This window comes from Pelodiscus sinensis, chromosome 4, assembly GCF_049634645.1.
Source record: "Pelodiscus sinensis isolate JC-2024 chromosome 4, ASM4963464v1, whole genome shotgun sequence".
NCBI lineage: Eukaryota > Metazoa > Chordata > Testudines > Trionychidae > Pelodiscus > Pelodiscus sinensis.
Genome location: NC_134714.1, coordinates 32,030,324 through 32,050,166, shown reverse-complemented (window position 1 = coordinate 32,050,166; position 19,843 = coordinate 32,030,324). Strand labels below are relative to the sequence as shown.

At 43.1% G+C, this 19,843-nt stretch overlaps 1 protein-coding gene across 5 annotated transcripts in view; it reads right to left on the bottom strand.

Annotated features, from left to right (window-relative positions):
* TTC7B (tetratricopeptide repeat domain 7B) overlaps positions 1-19,843 on the bottom strand; it is a 256,223-nt gene that overhangs the window by 149,988 nt on the left and 86,392 nt on the right. For all 5 annotated transcript variants that reach the window (XM_075926715.1, XM_075926716.1, XM_075926717.1 and 2 more), the window contains 3 exons: positions 18,372-18,509; positions 7,231-7,314; positions 3,199-3,303 (listed from right to left, as the gene is read on the bottom strand). In XM_075926715.1, coding sequence (XP_075782830.1) covers positions 3,199-3,303; positions 7,231-7,314; positions 18,372-18,509 — 327 coding nt within the window. The remainder of the gene's footprint in view (positions 1-3,198; positions 3,304-7,230; positions 7,315-18,371; positions 18,510-19,843) is intronic.

The window sequence follows — 19,843 nt, the reverse complement described above, 5'->3', positions numbered from 1 at the left end:
AGATGGAGGGTCTGGGCAAAGCCTGCCCCAGAGGGAGGGACTGCCTCAACATGGGGGAACGAGTCACCGGGGTCACTGGAGGAGCCCTCGGTCCCAACTAGACTGACTCCGATCTACAGCCTGCACCCTGGCTCTGATGATAGGCCTAGGAGGTCCAGAATAGCCACTGCAGGAGTCTGCCACTGTAGTGGCCAGGACTGCTGCGCCAACAGGACAGGAGTAGGCTGTGGTCAAGGTTGCTGCTGTTGGTGCTGCAGCTGCATCGATGTACTCTGGTGCCGGGAATGCTGCCATGACCATGACTTGGAATCCTGAGATGACCACTCAGATTCCAACCTCCCAATCAGTGGAATATTCAGAGGTCAACCAGGATGCCATAGTGGTAGCGGACGGCGATCTCTGGCAAAGGATGTGCTGAGCCACGGACTCTGGCTTCCCTCGGTGCTGGTCCACCTGTCACTGATGTGCCAGCATCCAGAGGGCCCATTGACGAGGTCAGTGCTAGCTCTGTTGCTTGGGTTGGGGGTGAAGCGGAGGTCAGTGTCGCTGCCAGAGACAGTGCAGGGCCTGGTACCAGCGCTGGCGTTGTCAGCACTGGGGTTGTGCTATAAGGTCCTCTTGTGTCTGGTGCCAGGATGCTCAATGCCGCGGCTGTGGCATGGTGCCAACTTGTTTCATGTTCCTTCACTGGGCCCAGTACCAAGTTTGGGACGAGGTAAGCTCAATAAGGTCCCTTGCAGCCTAGAAAGTGTCTGGTATTGAAGGCTCTGTGAGGTCCACCACAGGACTGGACTCCTGACACAGGCTAGAGCCATGCCAACCCAACTGTGACAGTCTGGGTGTCGTGCTCGCCGGTGCTACGTGCCCCCCCCAACAGCATACTGATGTGGCATGTGCCTTGGTGGAGAGCTGCTCCTGCTAGGTCTCTGCTTCTTCTGAGGCACTGGAGACTGGGAATGATGCCAAGGACTTGGGAAGTGCTGAGTGTCTAGGTGCCCCTTACACCGAAGTTGGTGCACTATCAGTCGCTGGTGCTGGATCCGACGCAAGTGCCAGATTAAGAGCCACCTCCATAAGGATGATCTTCAGGCAGGACTCTTTCCTGCTTGGTATGTGACTTGAAGCCCCTGCAGATCTTAAACGCCTCAGACAGATGGGCTTCTCTGAAGCACTAGAGGCAGGCTTCATGGGGATCCCCACAGGGAATAGGCTTCTGGCACTTCACACAGGGCCTTAGGGCCTGGGCATGCTCTGCAGCATGTGGCAGGGACACGAAGCGAGCCCTGCACCGAAGTAACTACTAGCTAAATACTAACACGTAACAACTATTTACTCAACTTTGGAAGCCCCAGGGGGCCACAATGATACCCACAACACATGGTACAGGCCGCAACTTAAGTGTGATTGCATACACATGCAAATATACATGCAAATATATACAAATAGCTTATTTCACAGTGACGGGCAAAAATACAAAATTAAAGCAAGACTACACAACACGCAGGCCCCATTCAAGTCAGTTCTGCTATTAATAAAATGAAATATTTACCCCATTTCTACCCATACGTCAGCACTTTTAATGAGCAATGACAGTCCAGAAATTTACTAAAACGCATCTCAACAGAAGACGACTTTATATTGACGACTTTTTGTTTTAGCTCCCACCCCTGGACCACAAACGAACAGGCCGCATGTGGACCGCGGGCCGCATGTTGAGTAGCCCTGATTTACAACGAGATAAGAACAATGAACTTAGAAATGCACTAACTATGGAACAACAGATAACTGCTCAGAAGTGCTCGCAGAGCAAGAACACAGCATGTTCCAATGACCGTCACAAGCAGTAAGAAAGAACTGAGTGGGTGGAGGGCCAGCAGGGGTAACATTAGCTGACATGGCGGTGCCACTCCACGGTGCTCCCCTGATGATTACTGCTAGGGAAAAAAACTTCCGACAACGCATGTACACAGTGCACATATACCTATGTGGAACTGATTTGAGCAATCACTTGTGGAAGAAGACTGTTTTCCATTGATCTCGAGCAAGGGGGGAGGGAGTAGACGAGCATATAATGGGACTCTAACAGGAACCCATAACCACTGTACAGTTTTGGTCCCAGTATGCACTGGGACCATAACCCAAAATGCGAAGTGATGCAGGCACTATGGGATAGCTTCCAACAGTGCATTGCCCTCAAAGTCAATGGCAGCCTCCATACTGGGGACGCATTACATCAAACTACATTGAATTCCCCACAGTGGGGACATGGGACCTTCGACTATGTAAAATCAGGTTATCAGAAATTGACCATAATAGATTTGACCTTAGCTCATAGCATCGACACAGCCTATGAAAGAACATTTTCAAGTTAAATACAGTCCCAAATGTAGATTGTATAGAGTGAGTTTTTTCAAAACTTAGCCATTAACAGAAATGGTTTTATGAAACTTTTTTTTTGTGGACAGCCGTGTGATTAGGTCTGTAATAAAGCAGGTTTTAGGCTTTATCATACTTACAAATTTTCAATTTTTTCTTTCAAAAAATAGATATCTAAAATGATTTATGTTTTTGATCTTTGTATAATTGACACAGTATTCATTCACTCTATTTGCAAAACTCAAAATATTTATATTTTGCAAAAGTTTAATACATCAAACTGCTTTACCATTTGGACACGAATGCACATGCACACAGACACAGAGTAAATCTATTACGTGAAAAGAAGAAATTTTGCCTTCTGTTACTAAAATGCAATGCTGTCACAATTCCCCCTCCAGTTGTTTACACTTAAAATTAAAATTAGTGACTAATCTAATTACTAAAGCAAGTGATGTGCTGTGTGGATAATTACTTATCTCTGAAACATGCAGGCATAAAACCTGATCCTATACAAGCGAAAAAGTTGTGTACTGAAGTGTTTGTCATTTATTAAGAAGTCAGAATGGTGTATAAACTTTTATTAAATGTTGACTAATGGCAAAAACTGTTCCTGAATATTTTTAAACCCCAGAGAAATAAAGTCACTGATAAATACTGTTCAACTGTAATCCTCTAGGAAGTACTTCTGTACTGTATATTAATCAAATATTCTATTAAATTGTGTCAGAGTGCTCACAGTACTTTCAAAATCCATAGCCAAGAACTGGTCACATTCTGAAACGTTCAGTTATTGCTGACCTATAGCTAATATAAACTTACCCAGTGAAGAGATCCCATGCATAACTTTGCAGCAAGGAGTGGAATAGTTGCATCATCTGGTTTCAAACGTATACATTCCTTCAAGACCTTCACAGCTCGAGCAGACTGTGTAAAAATACATTTTTCACTGTGAAACTCTAGAAGCATAAGTGCAAGATCTCACAGCTACAAGCCCCCCATGTTACATTTTCAAAAGGAACCTCTACAGATTTATTTTATTTTGACAAATCTGTCATAAGCATCTGTACAGTTCAGATATCAGACTTTATACCCGGAATAGTCAAACATGTTTTATCAAATGCTAGCTCTGTATACCACTCCAGAAGTGCAGAAGAGCTAGGAAATGTTCTAACAGGTAAGCAGAAGGTTCATCTTTCCTCTACAGCAGAGGTTCTCAAAATGGGGATTTCAGGGAGTTGCAAGGTTATTACATGGCGGATGTCATAAACCCTCAGAGTCCACCATGAAACCCAACTTCTCTTCCAACATTTATAATAGTGTAATATATAAAACGTGTGTTTTAATGTATAAGGGAGGTTGTACTCAAAGGTTTGCTATATGAAAGGGGTCACCAACACCAAAGTTTTCTACTCTACAACACTACACTTCCAATCTTCCCCACAGCACAGGAGCAAGACTAATGAAGGGATGGGATGAATATAGTCAGAACTAGCATGACCAAACATCTAGTTTTTAAACTGACAGTTCTGCATTTAAGCCCTCCCGACAGAATCCCCACATTCTGTTAAAAATGGGCAAATTGCCCCATATTTTCCGTTCTCCTACAGCACCAGCCAGAAACAAGATACAGACGAGGCCCTGATGGCAGAGAGCTGGCATTCAGCAGGAACGACAGTGACACACCAGCAGAGGAAGTAGCTGGCCCCACACATTATAGCTTTGCCTTGCCACCAGCCTTACACACTCATCTTCTTCACTGGTCACAGGACCCTCCCACTCACTGCTGGTGGGCAGGTGGCTGGGGAATGGGGATCCATCCAGCACCAGGACCCACCAGTACTGATGTGGGGGAGAACAAAAAATATGGGACAATTTGCCCATTTTTATGGGGGGAGGGGAAAAGAGGTCAACACTGCTACAGGAGGGCTTAAGCATAGTGGGTCTTTCCCCACTATGCTCCAATAAATCTGTTAGTTTATAAAGTGCCACAGGACTCCTCATCACTTTTGCAGATCCAGACTAACACGGCTACCCCTCTGATCCTTTAAAAACAGGGTGTCTGATCCCACTAGTTATGTGTCCCCTCTGCTCTCCATCCATCAGCCCTTTACATGCTCCTTCTCTCATTGTCCTGTACCTTCTTTGCCCCTTCATATCCTGCTCCCGGCTCTGCTGCTTCTCCATATTTTTCCCACTTGGTGGGGCATGTCCTGCTCTGAGAACTGGGCTGAAGACCGGACCCTTGTTGGAGCATTCAACTCACCATCAGCCTGGCAGGCAGGCTTCTTCCTTCCCCCACTTCCTTTGGATGATCCCCTGGCATGGTGCACTGCCCAGAAGGAGCCCACCCCTTCATGTGCTAAAGCCCCACACAGAAAACTCCAGGGAAGAAGGCTTAGCACCCACTTCACCTGTCCCTCCTGCCCTGGGTCCTTCCTCTGGGGAACACAGAGCTACTCCATCCCATAAGTCCACCTCCTGTGCTGAGCCATCTCTGTGGCCAGGTTTGCTGAAGCCTGGGCAGCAAGGTTCCCTATACCTTGGGGTGCAACCCAATCTTGGGGCTTAGCCATTTCCCATCCCAGCTATAGCTGGGGGAAAGGAAGCAGTTGGGTTATGTCAATGGTCAGCAGTCTGGAGGTGTTAACTGCCTTTCTACACTGTGTGGACAGAAAAGGACAAACTGTTTAAATCTACAGGACAGGAGCAGTGGGGATGGAGACATGAACTATGCAATGACATGGGACAGGTCATCCTTTTTCCCTGCCCTCTGCATCTGGAAGCAGCTCCCATCCCTCCCTTCCTGCAGAGTGCCAAAAAACTGCCACTAGTCTCATTCTGGTGTGAACCTTGTCACAAATGGTGTGTGTGTGTGTGTGTGTGTGTGTGTGAGAGAGAGAGAGAGAGAGAAGGGGGGGGGAAATATGATCTTATCTGCCCCCTCACATGTTGCCTTAGGAAGAGATAGTGCCATGTACAAAGAGAGGCTAGTTCAACCTGGGGCCTAGACAGGTAAGGAGGGCAGTGAACACTGGGCAGAGAAGGTCAGGTTGGTTGCTCACCCCCCACTCCTTGTGTGAGAGAGGTATAGAGAAGCTTGTGTGAGTATCACCTCTGAACCCTAAAGCCTTAAAAATAAGAAGGTAAGTAAAAAGAATCCAACTATATTGTATTTCTTTTTAACAGGGGTTCGAGTCAACTTATTGTTAATTTGAATGTCTGTACTAGGGATGTTAAATTTCAATTAATCAATTGAATAGTCCATGGGATTTCCATCAACTATTTGATTAATCGATAAGAACTTCCACGTTCTGCCTTTGAAATGTACAAGAGCCCCAGCAGGGACTCTTGTACATTTCAAACTTGGCCACCACTGTGCCCCTGTCCCCTCCCATGGAGCTGGAGCTGGGGGAACCGGCTTTTAAGCCGGCTCCCGCCAGCACCCACTGCTCTTCCTCCATCCTTGCTGCCTCTTTGTGGTAGAGGCAGCAAAGGGGGAGGGGAGGAAAGTAACTAGTTGACTAGTGTGTCAACTATCCAATAAGCTTTTGCTTATCATATAGTTGACTAGTTGATTAGTCGCTTGGGGCATGTCTACACTGTCACCCTATTTCGAACTAGGGTGGCTAATGTAGGCATTCGAACTTGCAAATGAAGCCCGGGATTTAAATATCCCGGGCTTCATTTGCATATTCCCGGGCAGGAGCCATTTTTAAATGCTTGTAGTTCAAATTATTTGCCCGCGGCTACACGCGGCACGGACTAGGTAGTTCGAATTAAAGCTCCTAATTCAAACTACCGTTATTCCTCCTGCAAGGAACATCCCCTTACATACCTAGTCTGTATTGCATAATTCTGATTGACTGCCATTGAACTTGCTTGAATATGAGTAATTTTACCAGATGTCAGCACAGGGAAATATGGCATCCTAGCCTAAACAAGCTGTACTCAAGTGATGTATAATAGCATGTAAGGGCCCTTTTTGAACAGGTATAGTATAGATCAGCCCTTTATGACTTCCTGAGTCTGAGGTCTTTTTTCTTTCACTTCTGTCCCTTGCATCATTTAGATGCCACTCCGAACTAAATTGAGGATGGGGCAAAAAGAAAAAGACCCCCAAGACAAGAGAGTCACAAACCATTCCTTTAAATAAAATATTCTCAATAATCTTTCTTTGTAGAAAAGATATAGGCACAGTTGAACTGAGCTTGGTGAAAGCAGGAGACATTAAGTATTCATACCACATAAAAAAATCGCTTGTTCTCCATACTAATTCATACTTAAAGAGGGGAAAATGTATCCAGAAGTATAAGAATGAGGGTTGCCATACTCCAAGTCAATTTTTACTTGTCCTTGAGTTTTGAATTCTGGGCAAAAATATTTGACAAATAATGGTGTGAGAAGATGTCCCTGACTAAATACATTTAGAAGTCTACTGGATTGTCTTCCAAGATGAGTCTGAATCATGTGAACTGGTCTCTAAAAATCAAGCACTTGCTGATCAGAATGGCAGTTAAAAATTCTATTGCATTTTTCTTCAGAATAATGTGTTATAGGATAACTCATCTAAAATAGATAAAATAATACCACTTACAGTCACTTCAGTGCTTAGTTTAGTGTATTTAACAGCAAAGTCCAAATATTTAACATTTGCTCTGTCTATATGGTAAATTCTGGAGGCAAGAGCTGCATTTATTTGTGCATTATACAATGCTGACCACAATCACTGGTACACTATCATCAAAGATTCTGTGAGAATTAATGTTTTCAAAGTTCTCTAAAGATGAAAAACACTATACGTTTTATTACTGCTAGGCATCAATACAAAGAAAAGAAAAAGACTAGACTTACTTTTCCGGCTGCCATTAGGGACAGTGCAAACTGATACCAAAGATGGAACTCTTCAAAGGCAAACTTCATTGCTCTTTCTAAACACTAATTTGAAAATAAAAATTATTATTAAGTTTATAAAATACTTAAGGACTTTCAAAGATTTATGCATATGATTATCTTAGTGGCTGAAGAAGATACAAATCTACAAACAAGCCTTAGGACTATTTTGCATACAACACCTCACTTAAAATATATGAAATGAAAACCTGATTGGTTCAAACAGCTTGCATACCTATAGATAATAAGCTCTTTGGGAAAAGGACTATATTTCAGTTGTGTGCGTACAGCATTTAGCACCATGGGGTTCTAGGACTATAATAATACACACAATAAATGTTACTACTCAACAAGAAAAAACAAACAGAAGTTGTCAGAGTCTACAGGATAACTAACAGAAATTACAAAACTTAAGAGCTAAAGAGAACAATTCTCCCCCAATGCCACGAATCCTTAAAGATTCCTTTTTATTCTGATTGAAGGAGAACTATGTAATATATATCTGCTGTGTGGCTGTTTAGAAGCAGGACCTGAGACTTCCAGCTGCTGGGTTCTTAAAGACTCAGGAGTCAAAGGAAATGACTCTACTCCTCTCATTCAAAGTGAACACTTGATTTAGCCGTAGCACCTTCCAAAATGGTCCTGGTACTATGAAAAATTGATCTGGCAGCATTAATTCCAATTTAAAAAAAAATCTAGACTCAAGCTACAATTGAGTGTGAAATCAGAATACTCACATTTAACACACTGAATATTCAGCTGAGATTCTCAAGTGTAGTACAGGCAGTCCCCGGGTTACATGGATCCGACTTACATCGGATCCCTACTTACAAACAGGGTGAGGCAACCCCGCACTAGCTGATTCCCCCCAGTAGACCAGGGAGACGCGAAGCTAGCGCCCGCCCCAGCAGACCAGGGAGACGCGGAGCGGCTTTTCTCAGCAGACACCTCAGCTTGAGAATAAAGGACTGAGGGAAGTGAGGTGTGGGAGAATAAAACTGAGCTCTGGAGAAATGTTTGGCTAGAGTTTCCCCTACAATATGTACCAGTTCTGACTTACATACAAATTCAACTTAAGAACAAACCTACAGTCCCTATCTTGTACGTAAGCCGGGGACTGCCTGTAATTGGATGCTATAAGGTACACTGATCATTAGTATATATAGATTTAATATATTTCAGTTAGTGCCAAGTACCAAGTACAAAAGTTTCATATTTGCTTTTGGCATTAAGAAACCATTTCCTCTTACACTTATTAAATGAGGTCAGCTCCAGAGAGTCCAGAGACACAAAGCTCTTCTGAATTAAAAAAGCTCTTCTGATTTAGCATTTACCTCCCTAGCATGAAAAGTCCAATTATGTGAACCAGGTGTTCAGCACTGGCAGATGTCCAGTAAATAACCCTAAACTTTAAGAACCTACAAGCTATTTTTGATATTCAAATGAGCCCTTAGTATTATGCAAAGTATAGAAAGAAAACAGAGTCAATATTTCTTGTGTTTCCACATAAAAGAAGCTGAAGTGAATTACGATACAATACTGAGACTGAAACAGATGAAAATAGCAAGAAATGTTTTACCTAGGCATTCTGTTTACTGAATAGAATTTACATATTCTAAACTTTTTATAGGAAATTTCTTCTGAATACAGGAATATTGTTAATTACGATACTTAATAATTATGTCACTGTTTGAATATTTACATTATACCACCTTATTTTTTTAAACAACCAATAACTCCTTTGAAGCACTCCTGCACAAAGATGTTTCCAGTGGTGATGCAAACAGGTACATTGGGTCACAGCACTACTCATTCAAATTCTGTCTGGTTGCCCCTGTCAGGAAGGCCTACATTGCTTCTCATTGATACAGAATTAATACACAGCAGCACAATTACTGTTAACCTCTACATGTTCAATAACTTTGTTTGAATACTATATCATAATCAGCAATAGTATTTAAAACTAACAGTGAAATCAGTTTGCCATTCCTGGCCAAGGGGAGCTGCAGGAAGCAGCGCAGGCATGCTGGACACCAATTTCCACTGCTCCTACTGGTCAGGGTGGCAAATCGCAGACACTGGGAGCTCCAGGGCTCCATGCCTGCAGACACTTCGGGTGAACAAAATATCCTGAAGCACCAGTGGCTTACCCCCATGAAGTGAGAAATGAAGTTTATGAACTGCTGAAATACAGGGCTGGCTTATGAAATGGTTGTAGCGTTTTGCCATTTTTATCTATTCATCTTGGGGGGGGGTTGACTTATAAACAAATGGGCTAATGAATGAGTATATACGGTAATTCTTTATACTTCGGTAGTTTCCAAAATAGGTTAAGAAATTCTGTAGCTCATTAACATACTAAGAAGTGTTTACACAAAGCCATATTGATTAATTGAATTTACAAGGTGACATTATCATAGGATGAAATAAATTTGAATATTACTGGTTTTTATAGTTGTTGTATGCACTGAGCTGAGTACTGCATTGGCTAAAATACAATTCAAAGGTTAGGTTTATGATTTCTCTTATTCATTTATTGTCTTCTCACATGATACAGAAAACAGCAAGGCTGAAGTATAGTGTGTGTGTGTGTGTGTGTGTGTGTGTGTGTGTGTGTGTGTGTGTGTGTGTGTGTGTGTGTGTGTGTGTGTAAAGTAATAAATAATGATAGGTCAATACAAAAGTGTGACAGACGCAGGACACAGCTGGGTACATAGTTTGGTGGAGGGCAGACATGTTAGGAGCACAATGAATGGTTTTCTGTTTCCTGAGTGAACTGCCAGAGACTGTTGCCACATAATGAAGGCAGGCAGGCATCTGAAGCTAATTAAGTAGCCCAAAGTAGCAGACTAATCAGGCACCTGCAGCCAATTAATGCCTGTTGCGCTACTTTAAAAAGTTTCATAGAATCCTAGAACTGGAAGAGACCTCAGAAGGTCATCAAGTCCAGCCCCCTGCTCTAGGCAGGACCAATTCCAACTAAATCAACCCAGCCAGGGCTTTGTCAAGCTGAGACTTAAACACCTCTAGGGATGGAGACTCCACTACTTCCCTAGGTAACCCATTCCACTGCTTCACCACCCTCCTAGTGAAATAGTTTTTCCTAATATCCAACCTGGACCTCTCCCACCACAACTTGAGACCATTGCTCCTTGTTCTGCCATCTGTCACTACTGAGAACAGCCTCTTTCCATACTCTTTGGAACCCCACTTCAGGAAGTTGAAGGCTGCTATCAAATCCCCCCTCACTCTTCGCTTCTGCAGACTAAACAGACCCAAGTCCCTCAGCCTCTCCTCATAAGTCATATGCTCCAGCCCCCTAATCATTTTGGTTGCCCTCCGCTGGACCCTCTCCAATGCGTCCACATCCTTTTTGTAGTGGGGGGCCCAGAACTGGACACAATACTCCAGATGCGGCCTCACCAAAGCCGAATAAAGGGAGAATGATGACATCTCTGGATCTGCTGGCAATGCTCCTCTTAATGCAACCTAATATGCCATTAGCCTTCTTGGCTACAAGGGCACACTGTTGACTCATATCTAGCTTCTCATCCACTGAAACCCCCCGGTCCTTTTCTGCAGAACTACTACTTAACCGGTTGGTCCCCAGTTTGTAACTATGCTTGGGATTCTTCCGTCCCAAGTGCAGGACTCTACCCTTGTCCTTGTTGAACCTCATCAGATTTCTTGTGGCCCAATCCTCCAATTTGTCTAAGTCATTCTGTACCCTATCTCTGCCCTTAAGCGTATTTACCTCTCCCCCCAGCTTAGTGTCATCCGCAAACTTGCTGAGGGTGCAATCCATCCCCTCATCCAGATCATTAATAAAGATATTGAACAAAACCGGTCCTAGAACCGAACCTTACGGCACTCCGCTAGAAACCGACCACCATCCTGACATCGAGCCATTGATCACTACCCGCTGGGCCCGGCCTTCTAGCCATCTTTCTATCCATCTTACCGTCCCTTTATCCAATCCACAATCCCTTAACTTGCTGGCAAGAATATTGTGGGAGACCGTATCAAAAGCCTTGCTAAAGTCAAGGTATATAACATCCACTGACTTCCCCATGTCCGCCGAGCCAGTTACCTCATCATAGAAGCTAATCAGATTGGTCAGGCACGACTTGCCCTTTGTGAATCCATGCTGACTATTCCTAATCACTTTCCTCTCATCCAAGTGCCTCAATATGGATTCCTTAAGGATCCCTTCCATGATTTTTCCAGGAACCGAGGTAAGACTGACCGGCCTATAGTTCCCTGGATCGTCCTTCTTTCCTTTTTTGAAGATGGGTACTACATTTGCCTTTTTCCAGTCATCCGGGATTTCTCCCGATCTCCACGACTTTTCAAAGATAATAGCCAAAGGCTCCACAATGACATTTGCCAACTCCCTCAGTACCCTCGGATGCACTAAGTCCGGACCCATGGATTTATGTACGTTTAGCTTTTCTAAATAGATCCTAACCTGTTCTTTACCCACCACGGGCTGTCCATCTTCATCTCATCTTGTGTCACTTGGCGCAGAAGTCCAGGAGCCGACCTTGTCCGTGAATACAGAGGCAAAGAAAGCATTGAGTACTTCAGCTTTCCCCACATCATCTGTCACTAGGTTACCTCCTTCATCGATTAGGGGCCGCACACCCTCTCTGATCACCTTCTTCTTCTTAACATGCCTGTAGAAACCTTTCTTGTTATCCTTCACATCCTTAGCCAGTCGCAATTCCATTTGCGCTTTCGCCTTCCTGATAACCCCCCGGCATTCTCGAGCTATACCTTTAAACTCCTCCCTGGTGATTTGTCCAAGTTTCCACTCTTTGTAAGCTTCCTTTTTGTGCTTAAGTTCACCCAGGATTTCCCCTGTAAGCCAGTCCGGTCTCCTACCATGTTTACCTCTCTTGCTACGCGTCAGGATGGTTTCTTTCTGTGCCTTCAATAAGGCTTCTTTAAAATACTGCCAGCTGTCCTGGACTCCTTTCCCCTTCATGTTAACATCCCAGGGGATTCTGCCCATCAGATTTCGGAGGGAGTCAAAATCTGCTTTTTTGAAGTCCAAGGGGTGTATTTTACTACTCTCTTTTCTTCCTTTGGTCAGGATCCTGAAATCTACCATCTCATGATCACTGCTTCCCAGGTTGTCACCCACCTCCACTTCCCCTATTAGTTCCTCCCTGTTTGTGAGTAGAAGGTCAAGCTGTGCACGGCCCCTGGTCGGATCCCTCAGCACCTGTGTCAAGAAGTTATCCCCAACATTCTCCAAAAACTTCCTGGATTGCCTGTGTACTGCCATATAGGTTTCCCAGCAGATGTCAGGGTGATTAAAGTCCTCCACGAGAACCAGGGCCTGCGATCTGGAAGCTTCGCTCAGTTGTCCGAAGAAAGCCTCATCTACCTCATCCACCTGATTCGGTGAGCTGTAGCAAACACCAACCACAACATCAATGCTGTTGTTTGCTCCTTTAAACTTAACCCATAGACTCTCAGCAGGTTTTTCTCCCTCTTTATTCTGGAGTTCAGAGCAATCGTAGTGCTCTCTTACATATAGTGCAAATCCTCCTCCTTTCTCCCCTGCCTGTTGTTCCTGAACAGTCTATATCCTTCCATGACAGCGCTCCAGTCATGCGAGTCATCCCACCAAGTCTCTGTTATCCCAATTAAATCATATTTCTTGGTCTGGGCCAGGACCTCCAGTTCTTCCTGTTTGTTGCCCAGGCTTCTCGCATTAGTGTACAAACACTTCAGGTAACCAGTTGATTGTCCTATCTTCTCCATTCGAAACATGGGTCCTCCTTTCTTGCCCCTTCCTCTCTGCATTTCTTCACGGCATCCGACTTTCCCACTCCCCTCAGGGTTTTGGTCACCGTCCCCCGACGAACCTAGTTTAAAGCCCTCCTCACTAGGTTCGCAAGCCTGCCCGCGAAGATGCTCCTTCCTCTCTTCGTTAGGTGGATCCAGTTTCCCCTCAGGTTAGGGAAGAATGAAAGACTGAGAGGGAAGTGTGTTGAGGAGAAAGGAAAAACTGTGCTGAAGAAGGAAGATTCACTCAGGTACCAGGGAGAAGGTACTAGGGGAGTGTTTGGGGAAGTGGCCAAGGAAAAAGGCAGCTACCAAGAGTCTCTGGATGGGAACTCTCCCCATACCATTAAAAAGTTTGCTCCTGAAAAGGGAAGCAAAATTACGGAGGGGTTTCAACCCAATCCTTTAACTTTGCCAATGATGAGAATGGCTCAATAAGCTTTGACCCTGGTCTCTAGAAAAGATAAGAGGAAGTGTGGAGGGTCACAGTGAGCCTCTGAGGCATACAATAACCATCTAGAAACACAGGACCATAAGGACACAGCCAAAGCTTTGTCATAAGCAGGGCTTGACAATTAATGTAATCTACTCGCCTGTGGCGAGTAGATTACAAGCCGGCACAGCCACGCAGCACGGTCTGTGCATGCGCAGTGTGCCGAACCGCGCGGCTGGCGAACAGGGCTCGTCGCGGTTTGGTGAGCCCTGGTCATAAGAGTGATCTGGAGTACTTGGTAAACTGGACTATTCTAAACAATATACATTTTAATTTAGCTAGAAGCAAGGTCATATACCTAGGAACAAAAACAAAACAAAAAAAAGAGTAAAAGTATGTCACACTTACAGGATTGGTTGGGGGGTACTGTATTCTGAAAACAATTTAGGGGTCATGGTGGATAGCCAGCTGAACATGAGTTTCAGTACATTGGCAAAGATGGATAATTACTTGACATATAAGCAGGGAATATCAGGTAATTGTAGGGAGAGGGTATTATTTTTGCATATAGCACTGATGAGAAAAGGCCTGAAATACTTCTGTCTAGTCCTGTTGTCTACACGTAAACAAATGTTTTTAAATGAAAAAGTGTTAAAAGAAGAACGTTAAGAACGATTTAAAGTCTAGAAAACATGTCTTATCAACGAGAAAATTCAGAAGGTAATTTTATCACAGTCCGTAAGTAAATGTTCAGAAGATTTGTGGCAGTAGAAGAGTCTCTAGCTCATGGCATAATGAGATCCAATGGCTGGAAAATAAAGCAAGATAAATCCAGACTAAGAATAAAGTACACAATTTAACATGGAGGGCCATTAAGCATTGGGATAACACTGGGATATCCATCAGGTAATATTTAATATCAAGACTGGATATTTTTGTAAAAGATATGGTACAGTTTAAGCAGAAGGCACAGACATCATGCAAAAATTACTATGTGAAATTATATTCCTCATATAAATACATTAAAAGCAAGAGGAAGACCAAGGACAGGATAGGCCCTCTGCTCAGTGAGGAGGGAGAAGCAGTAACAGGAAACTTGGAAATGGCGGAGATGCTCAATGACTTCTTTGTTTCGGTCTTCACCGAGAAGTCTGGAGGTGTGCCTAACGTAGTGAATACAAGCAGAGAGAGGGTAAGTTTAGAAGATAGGATACACAAAGAACAAGTTAAAAATCACTTAGGAAAGTTAGATGTCAGCAAGTCACCAGGTCCTGATGAAATGCATCCCAGGATACTCAAGGAGCTGATAGAGGAGGTAGCTGAGCCTTTAGCTATGATCTTTGAAAAATCATGGAAGACAGGGGAGATTCCAGAAGACTGGAAAAGGGCAAATATTGTGCCCATCTATAAAAAGGGGAATAACAACAACCCAGGAAACTACAGACCAGTCAGTTTAATGTCTGTCCCAGGGAAAATAATGGAGCAGGTAATTAAGGAAATCATATGCAAACACTTGGAAGGTAATAAAGTGATAGGGAATAGCCAGCATGGGTTTGTGAAGAACAAGTCATGCCAAACTAATCTGATAGCTTTTTTTGATAGGATAACGAGCCTTGTGGATAAGGGAGAAGCGGTGGATGTTATATACCTAGACTTTAGTAAGGCATTTGATACGGTCTCACATGCGACGAGGAGTCCTGTGGCACCTTATAGACTAACTGAAGTGTAGGAGCATAAGCTTTCGTGGGCAAAGACCCACTTCGTCAGATGCATGTAGTAGAAACTTTTATACCTGCCTCTGGAAATTTCCACTACATGCATCTGACGAAGTGGGTCTTTGCCCACGAAAGCTTATGCTCCTACACTTCAGTTAGTCTATAAGGTGCCACAGGACTCCTCGTCGCTTTTGCAGATTCAGACTAACACGGCTACCCCTCTGATACTTGGTCTCTCATGATATTCTTATTGATAAAGTAGGCAAATATAACTTAGATAGGGCCACGATAAGGTGGGTGCATAATTGGCTGGATAACCGTAGTCAGAGAGTTGTTGTTAACGGTGCTAAATCCTGCTGGAAAGGGATAACAAGTGGAGTTCCGCAAGGGTCTGTTTTGGGACCTGTACTGTTCAATATCTTCATCACTGATGTAGATATTGGGATAGAGAGTACGCTTATTAAGTTTGCAGATGATACCAAACTGGGTGGGGTTGCAACTTCTGTGGAGGACAGGGACATAATTCAAAATGACCTTAGCAAGTTAGAGAAATGGTCAGAGGTAAACAGGATGAAGTTTAATAAAGAGAAATGCAAAGTGCTCCACTTAGGAAGGAACAATCAGTTCCATACATACAGGATGAGAAGCGACTGTCTAGGAAGGAGCATGGCGGAAAGGGATATAGGGGTCATAGTGGACCACAAGTTGAATATGAGTCAACAGTGTGATGCTGTTGCAAAAAAAGCAAATATGATTCTAGGTTGTATCAACAGGTGTGTTGTAAGCAAAACTCGTGAAGTCATTCTGCCGCTCTACTCTGCACTTGTTAGGCCTCAGCTGGAGTACTGTGTCCAGTTCTGGGCGCCACATTTCAAGAAAGATGTGGAGAAATTGGAAAGGGTACAGAGAAGAGCGACAAGAATGATTAAAGGTCTAGAGAACATGACCTATGAAGCCAGGCTTCATGAACTGGGCTTATTTAGTTTGGAAAAAAAAAGATTAAGGGGGGACATGATAGCGATTTTCAAATATCTAAAAGGGTGTCTTCAAGGAGGAAGGCGAAAATTTGTTCCTCTTGGTTTCTGAGGACAGGACAAGGAGTAATGGGCTTAAAGTGCAGCAAGGGAGGTTTAGATTGGACATTAGGAAAAAATTCCTAACTGTCAGGGTGGTCAAATATTGGAATAAATTGCCAAGGGAGGTGGTGGAATCTCCCTCTCTGGAGATATTTAAAAACAGGTTGGATAGACATCTGTCAGGGATGGTGTAGACGGAGCTTGGTCCTGCCTTGAGGGCGGGGGGCTGGACTCGATGACCTCTTGAGGTCCCTTCCAGTTCTGATTCTATGATATGCAAGTGATTACAGTAGATAAGCATAACAGTCCTTTATGATTATAAATCTACGAATCTGATAAAAAGAACTGGGTTTGATTTCTAGTGACCTGCCTGGGGAAAGGTGCTATTGGTTCAGAAGGGTCTACCCTGAATCCATAAAAGACCAAATACACTTCATTTCAGTTATCACATAAATACTGATTTCTGTGCTAATTGAGAGCCCACATTATAGAGTTTCATCAAAATGATTTTTAGAAGATTTGAAATGTTATACAGAGAAATATCTTTATAAATATAAATAAAAATCCATATTATTCTGGAAGGGCTACTATTACTCTAATAAAAACAGCATGTAGCCATCTGAAACTGTAAAATGTTGGTTACAGGAGGAAATACTGCAGAGTTGAGCATGAGGAGATACTGACAAGAAAAGCTTCACAGGTATTTGACTGCTACTGATTTTTTTTTTTAAAGTTAGACTATTCACTGTGAAGGATTCTTCAGGCACATTACTATTTTTCCAGCTAATCAATTCCTTGACAGGCTTTTCAAGTCAAGTGAAATGTATGGAATTCAGGTGTGACTAAAGGCTCGTGGTAGATACAGATGGCTAATCATGAATCTCAGTTAATAGCATTTTGCTGAATTCAAGGCATTGCTTTAAGCAAGAGAAAAATCTCTTATGCAAAGCCTGATTAGCCTTTATTCATTTGAGAAAGAGATCACACTTTAAAATGCCCTAAACATGTAAGGCATATCTAAAAAGAACAGTTTTCTATATTTTATATTTAAATAAAACTTTTCAGGCATATGCAAATTTCCATAGCTGGAATCTGAAGAAACGATCAAGGAGAAGCTCATTTAGTTATGTAAAAGCCAGATTATTATTATTATTATTATTTATTTATTAATCCTTCCACTTTTTAGAGCACTCCCAATGCTGCTCAACCAAAAGGGTAAATTATATAAAATACTCACCTCAAAAGAAATAGTTTCACAAATTACTTTTCCAACTATTCACTAATGAGGATTTACTACAATACAACTAGAAGACTTACTAGGTGTTGCACAGGTCCTTCAAAGCAGGTATGTGTGTAGGGCAGTGCAGGATGCTGGGGATGGGGGTGCGACAGTCAGGAGGGGCTCAGAGCAGAGGATTCCATTCTGTATGGACCTTTTCTCTCCCTCCTATTTCCCTCCTCCAGAGCTGCAGCCAAGGAGCAGGAGAGGGGGAAAGGGTTTGAGGCAGGGGGCTACTTACCTGGTATGCTGGCAGACAAGGTGGTGGAGCCTCATCCCTCCTGACCACTGCCTTGGTGGTACGGCTGGCCCGTGGACACTCAGCAGTATAGCTCTCCCCTGCGGGCTCACTGCCTCCAGTGGTCCCTCTCAGTATCGTGGTCCTCTAAACAGCCCAACCGCTCCCTTTCCATGTTATGGGAAACAAACCCTTTACTGGCACTTCTGGTTGTTCTGACACAATCAAACCCTGACCTTGCTTTAAGTTAGGAGACAAGGAAGCAGCATACCAAATTTGGCTGTCCTGGTGCTTACTGTTTAGGAGGAGTTCTTGAACAGACTCACAGAGAGACACGCAGACAGACACACAAGTCTCTAAAATATATATACAGAGTTTGTTACTGCACAAGATTTTTTACAAAATTGTTTAGACTATTACTACAACACCACAACTGAACAGATTAGTAAATTCATGACAGTTTTTGTTTCAAATGAGTTTTATCATCTACATTTTATATAGTTTAATGTTTGGAAACAACTGAAGACATGGCACCAGAAAAAAATATTGACTATCACAGACGTACCTCTGATAGCATTTCATATTGACCTCTTCTCCCTAAGGCAATTGTAAGCAAATCATAGACTACAGATGCACTCTGCAAACTGATGATGCGATCATTTTTGTGCTCTGGTATTCTGCTCAGTACAGCATCACGATTAGCCTGTAAAACAAGAAGAAACTTAAGAGGTCACTCTAATGGGATTAATATCTTGATTCTGGTCATTATTATTAATGTTTCAATGTAACAACCATCACTGGAAGTAGGTGACCAACAAGATAGCAACTGCTGCTCATTTTGCATTTGATTACTTGCATTTGAACAAAAGATTGTTTGATATATCTTCTCATACTACTTTTTGGGAGGGATTTAACCCTTATCTAATATTTCTGTAACTGATCCACTTTCATGTTTTCTGTTTAAAACTGAGGCTATTAATTTTGTTAAAAATTATCTAAGCTGAAGCTGTGCTTTGAGTTTGACTGCTGTAATTAGTTCTTTTTTGTCTTGCATCAAAATAAGGTACAACTTTGCTGAGTGACAGACTGTTGGGGTCTTCCTCCATCCCTCCTTTCAAAGCAAATTTTCATTTCACTTACTTCATCTTCTTTAATATCAGAGTGGTAGCCGTGTTAGTCTATAAGGTGCCAAAGGACTCCTCATCGCTTTTGCAGATTCAAACTAACAGATTTATTGGAGCATAAGCTTTCATCAGATGAAGTGTGGTCTTTGTCCACGATAGCTTATGCTTCAATAAATCTGTTAGTCCATAAGGTGCCACAGGACTCTTCATCTTCTGAAGATGATTATGACAGTATCTGCTTTCTGGAATGAAGAGTCTTTTCCAAAGATAACCCCACACCAAAACAGGTCAATGTATAGTCCATAAGATGGGCCTAATACAGTGGAGAATAAATTGCAGTCCATGGGCCAAATGCAGTCCATCGGGGATCTATGTGTGCCCCACATGTTTTGTTTACCACTGCCTATCTGCAGGTTTGGCAGATTCCGCTGGTTTCTGTCTGTGTAGTTTTTTTCCCTACTGGTATAACTAAAGTGACACACATGTAACAACAAAAGGGCATGTGAAATGAGGTGCATGCTGATTGCACACAACACTGACCATGAGAGCTATACAGTGCTCCTGCATCCAATCAAAGCTACGATTCAATCGACACACTCCACAATTCTAGGTTCCGTCCTCTACCCTTCCTCCTGGTCCTGTGTGGTGGTTTTTTTCCCCTTTTTTCCTCCACAAAAAAATCCTTGGTGTTCCCCATAAAAAAAAAAATTATTGCTTGGTGTTTCTCAGTCTTAAAAAGTTTAAGAAACACTGGTCTAGGACTTTAAAAGTTTCATCTCAAAACTAATAAGCAACCCCCGGAAAATATTAGGGTGTGCTAAGCCAAGCTCCCACTCTGTCTTCTTCCCCTGCTGGAGGCCTCACTGACCAACTTCTCCTCAGAACTTCCAGTGTGCTGTGAACAACTGATTTC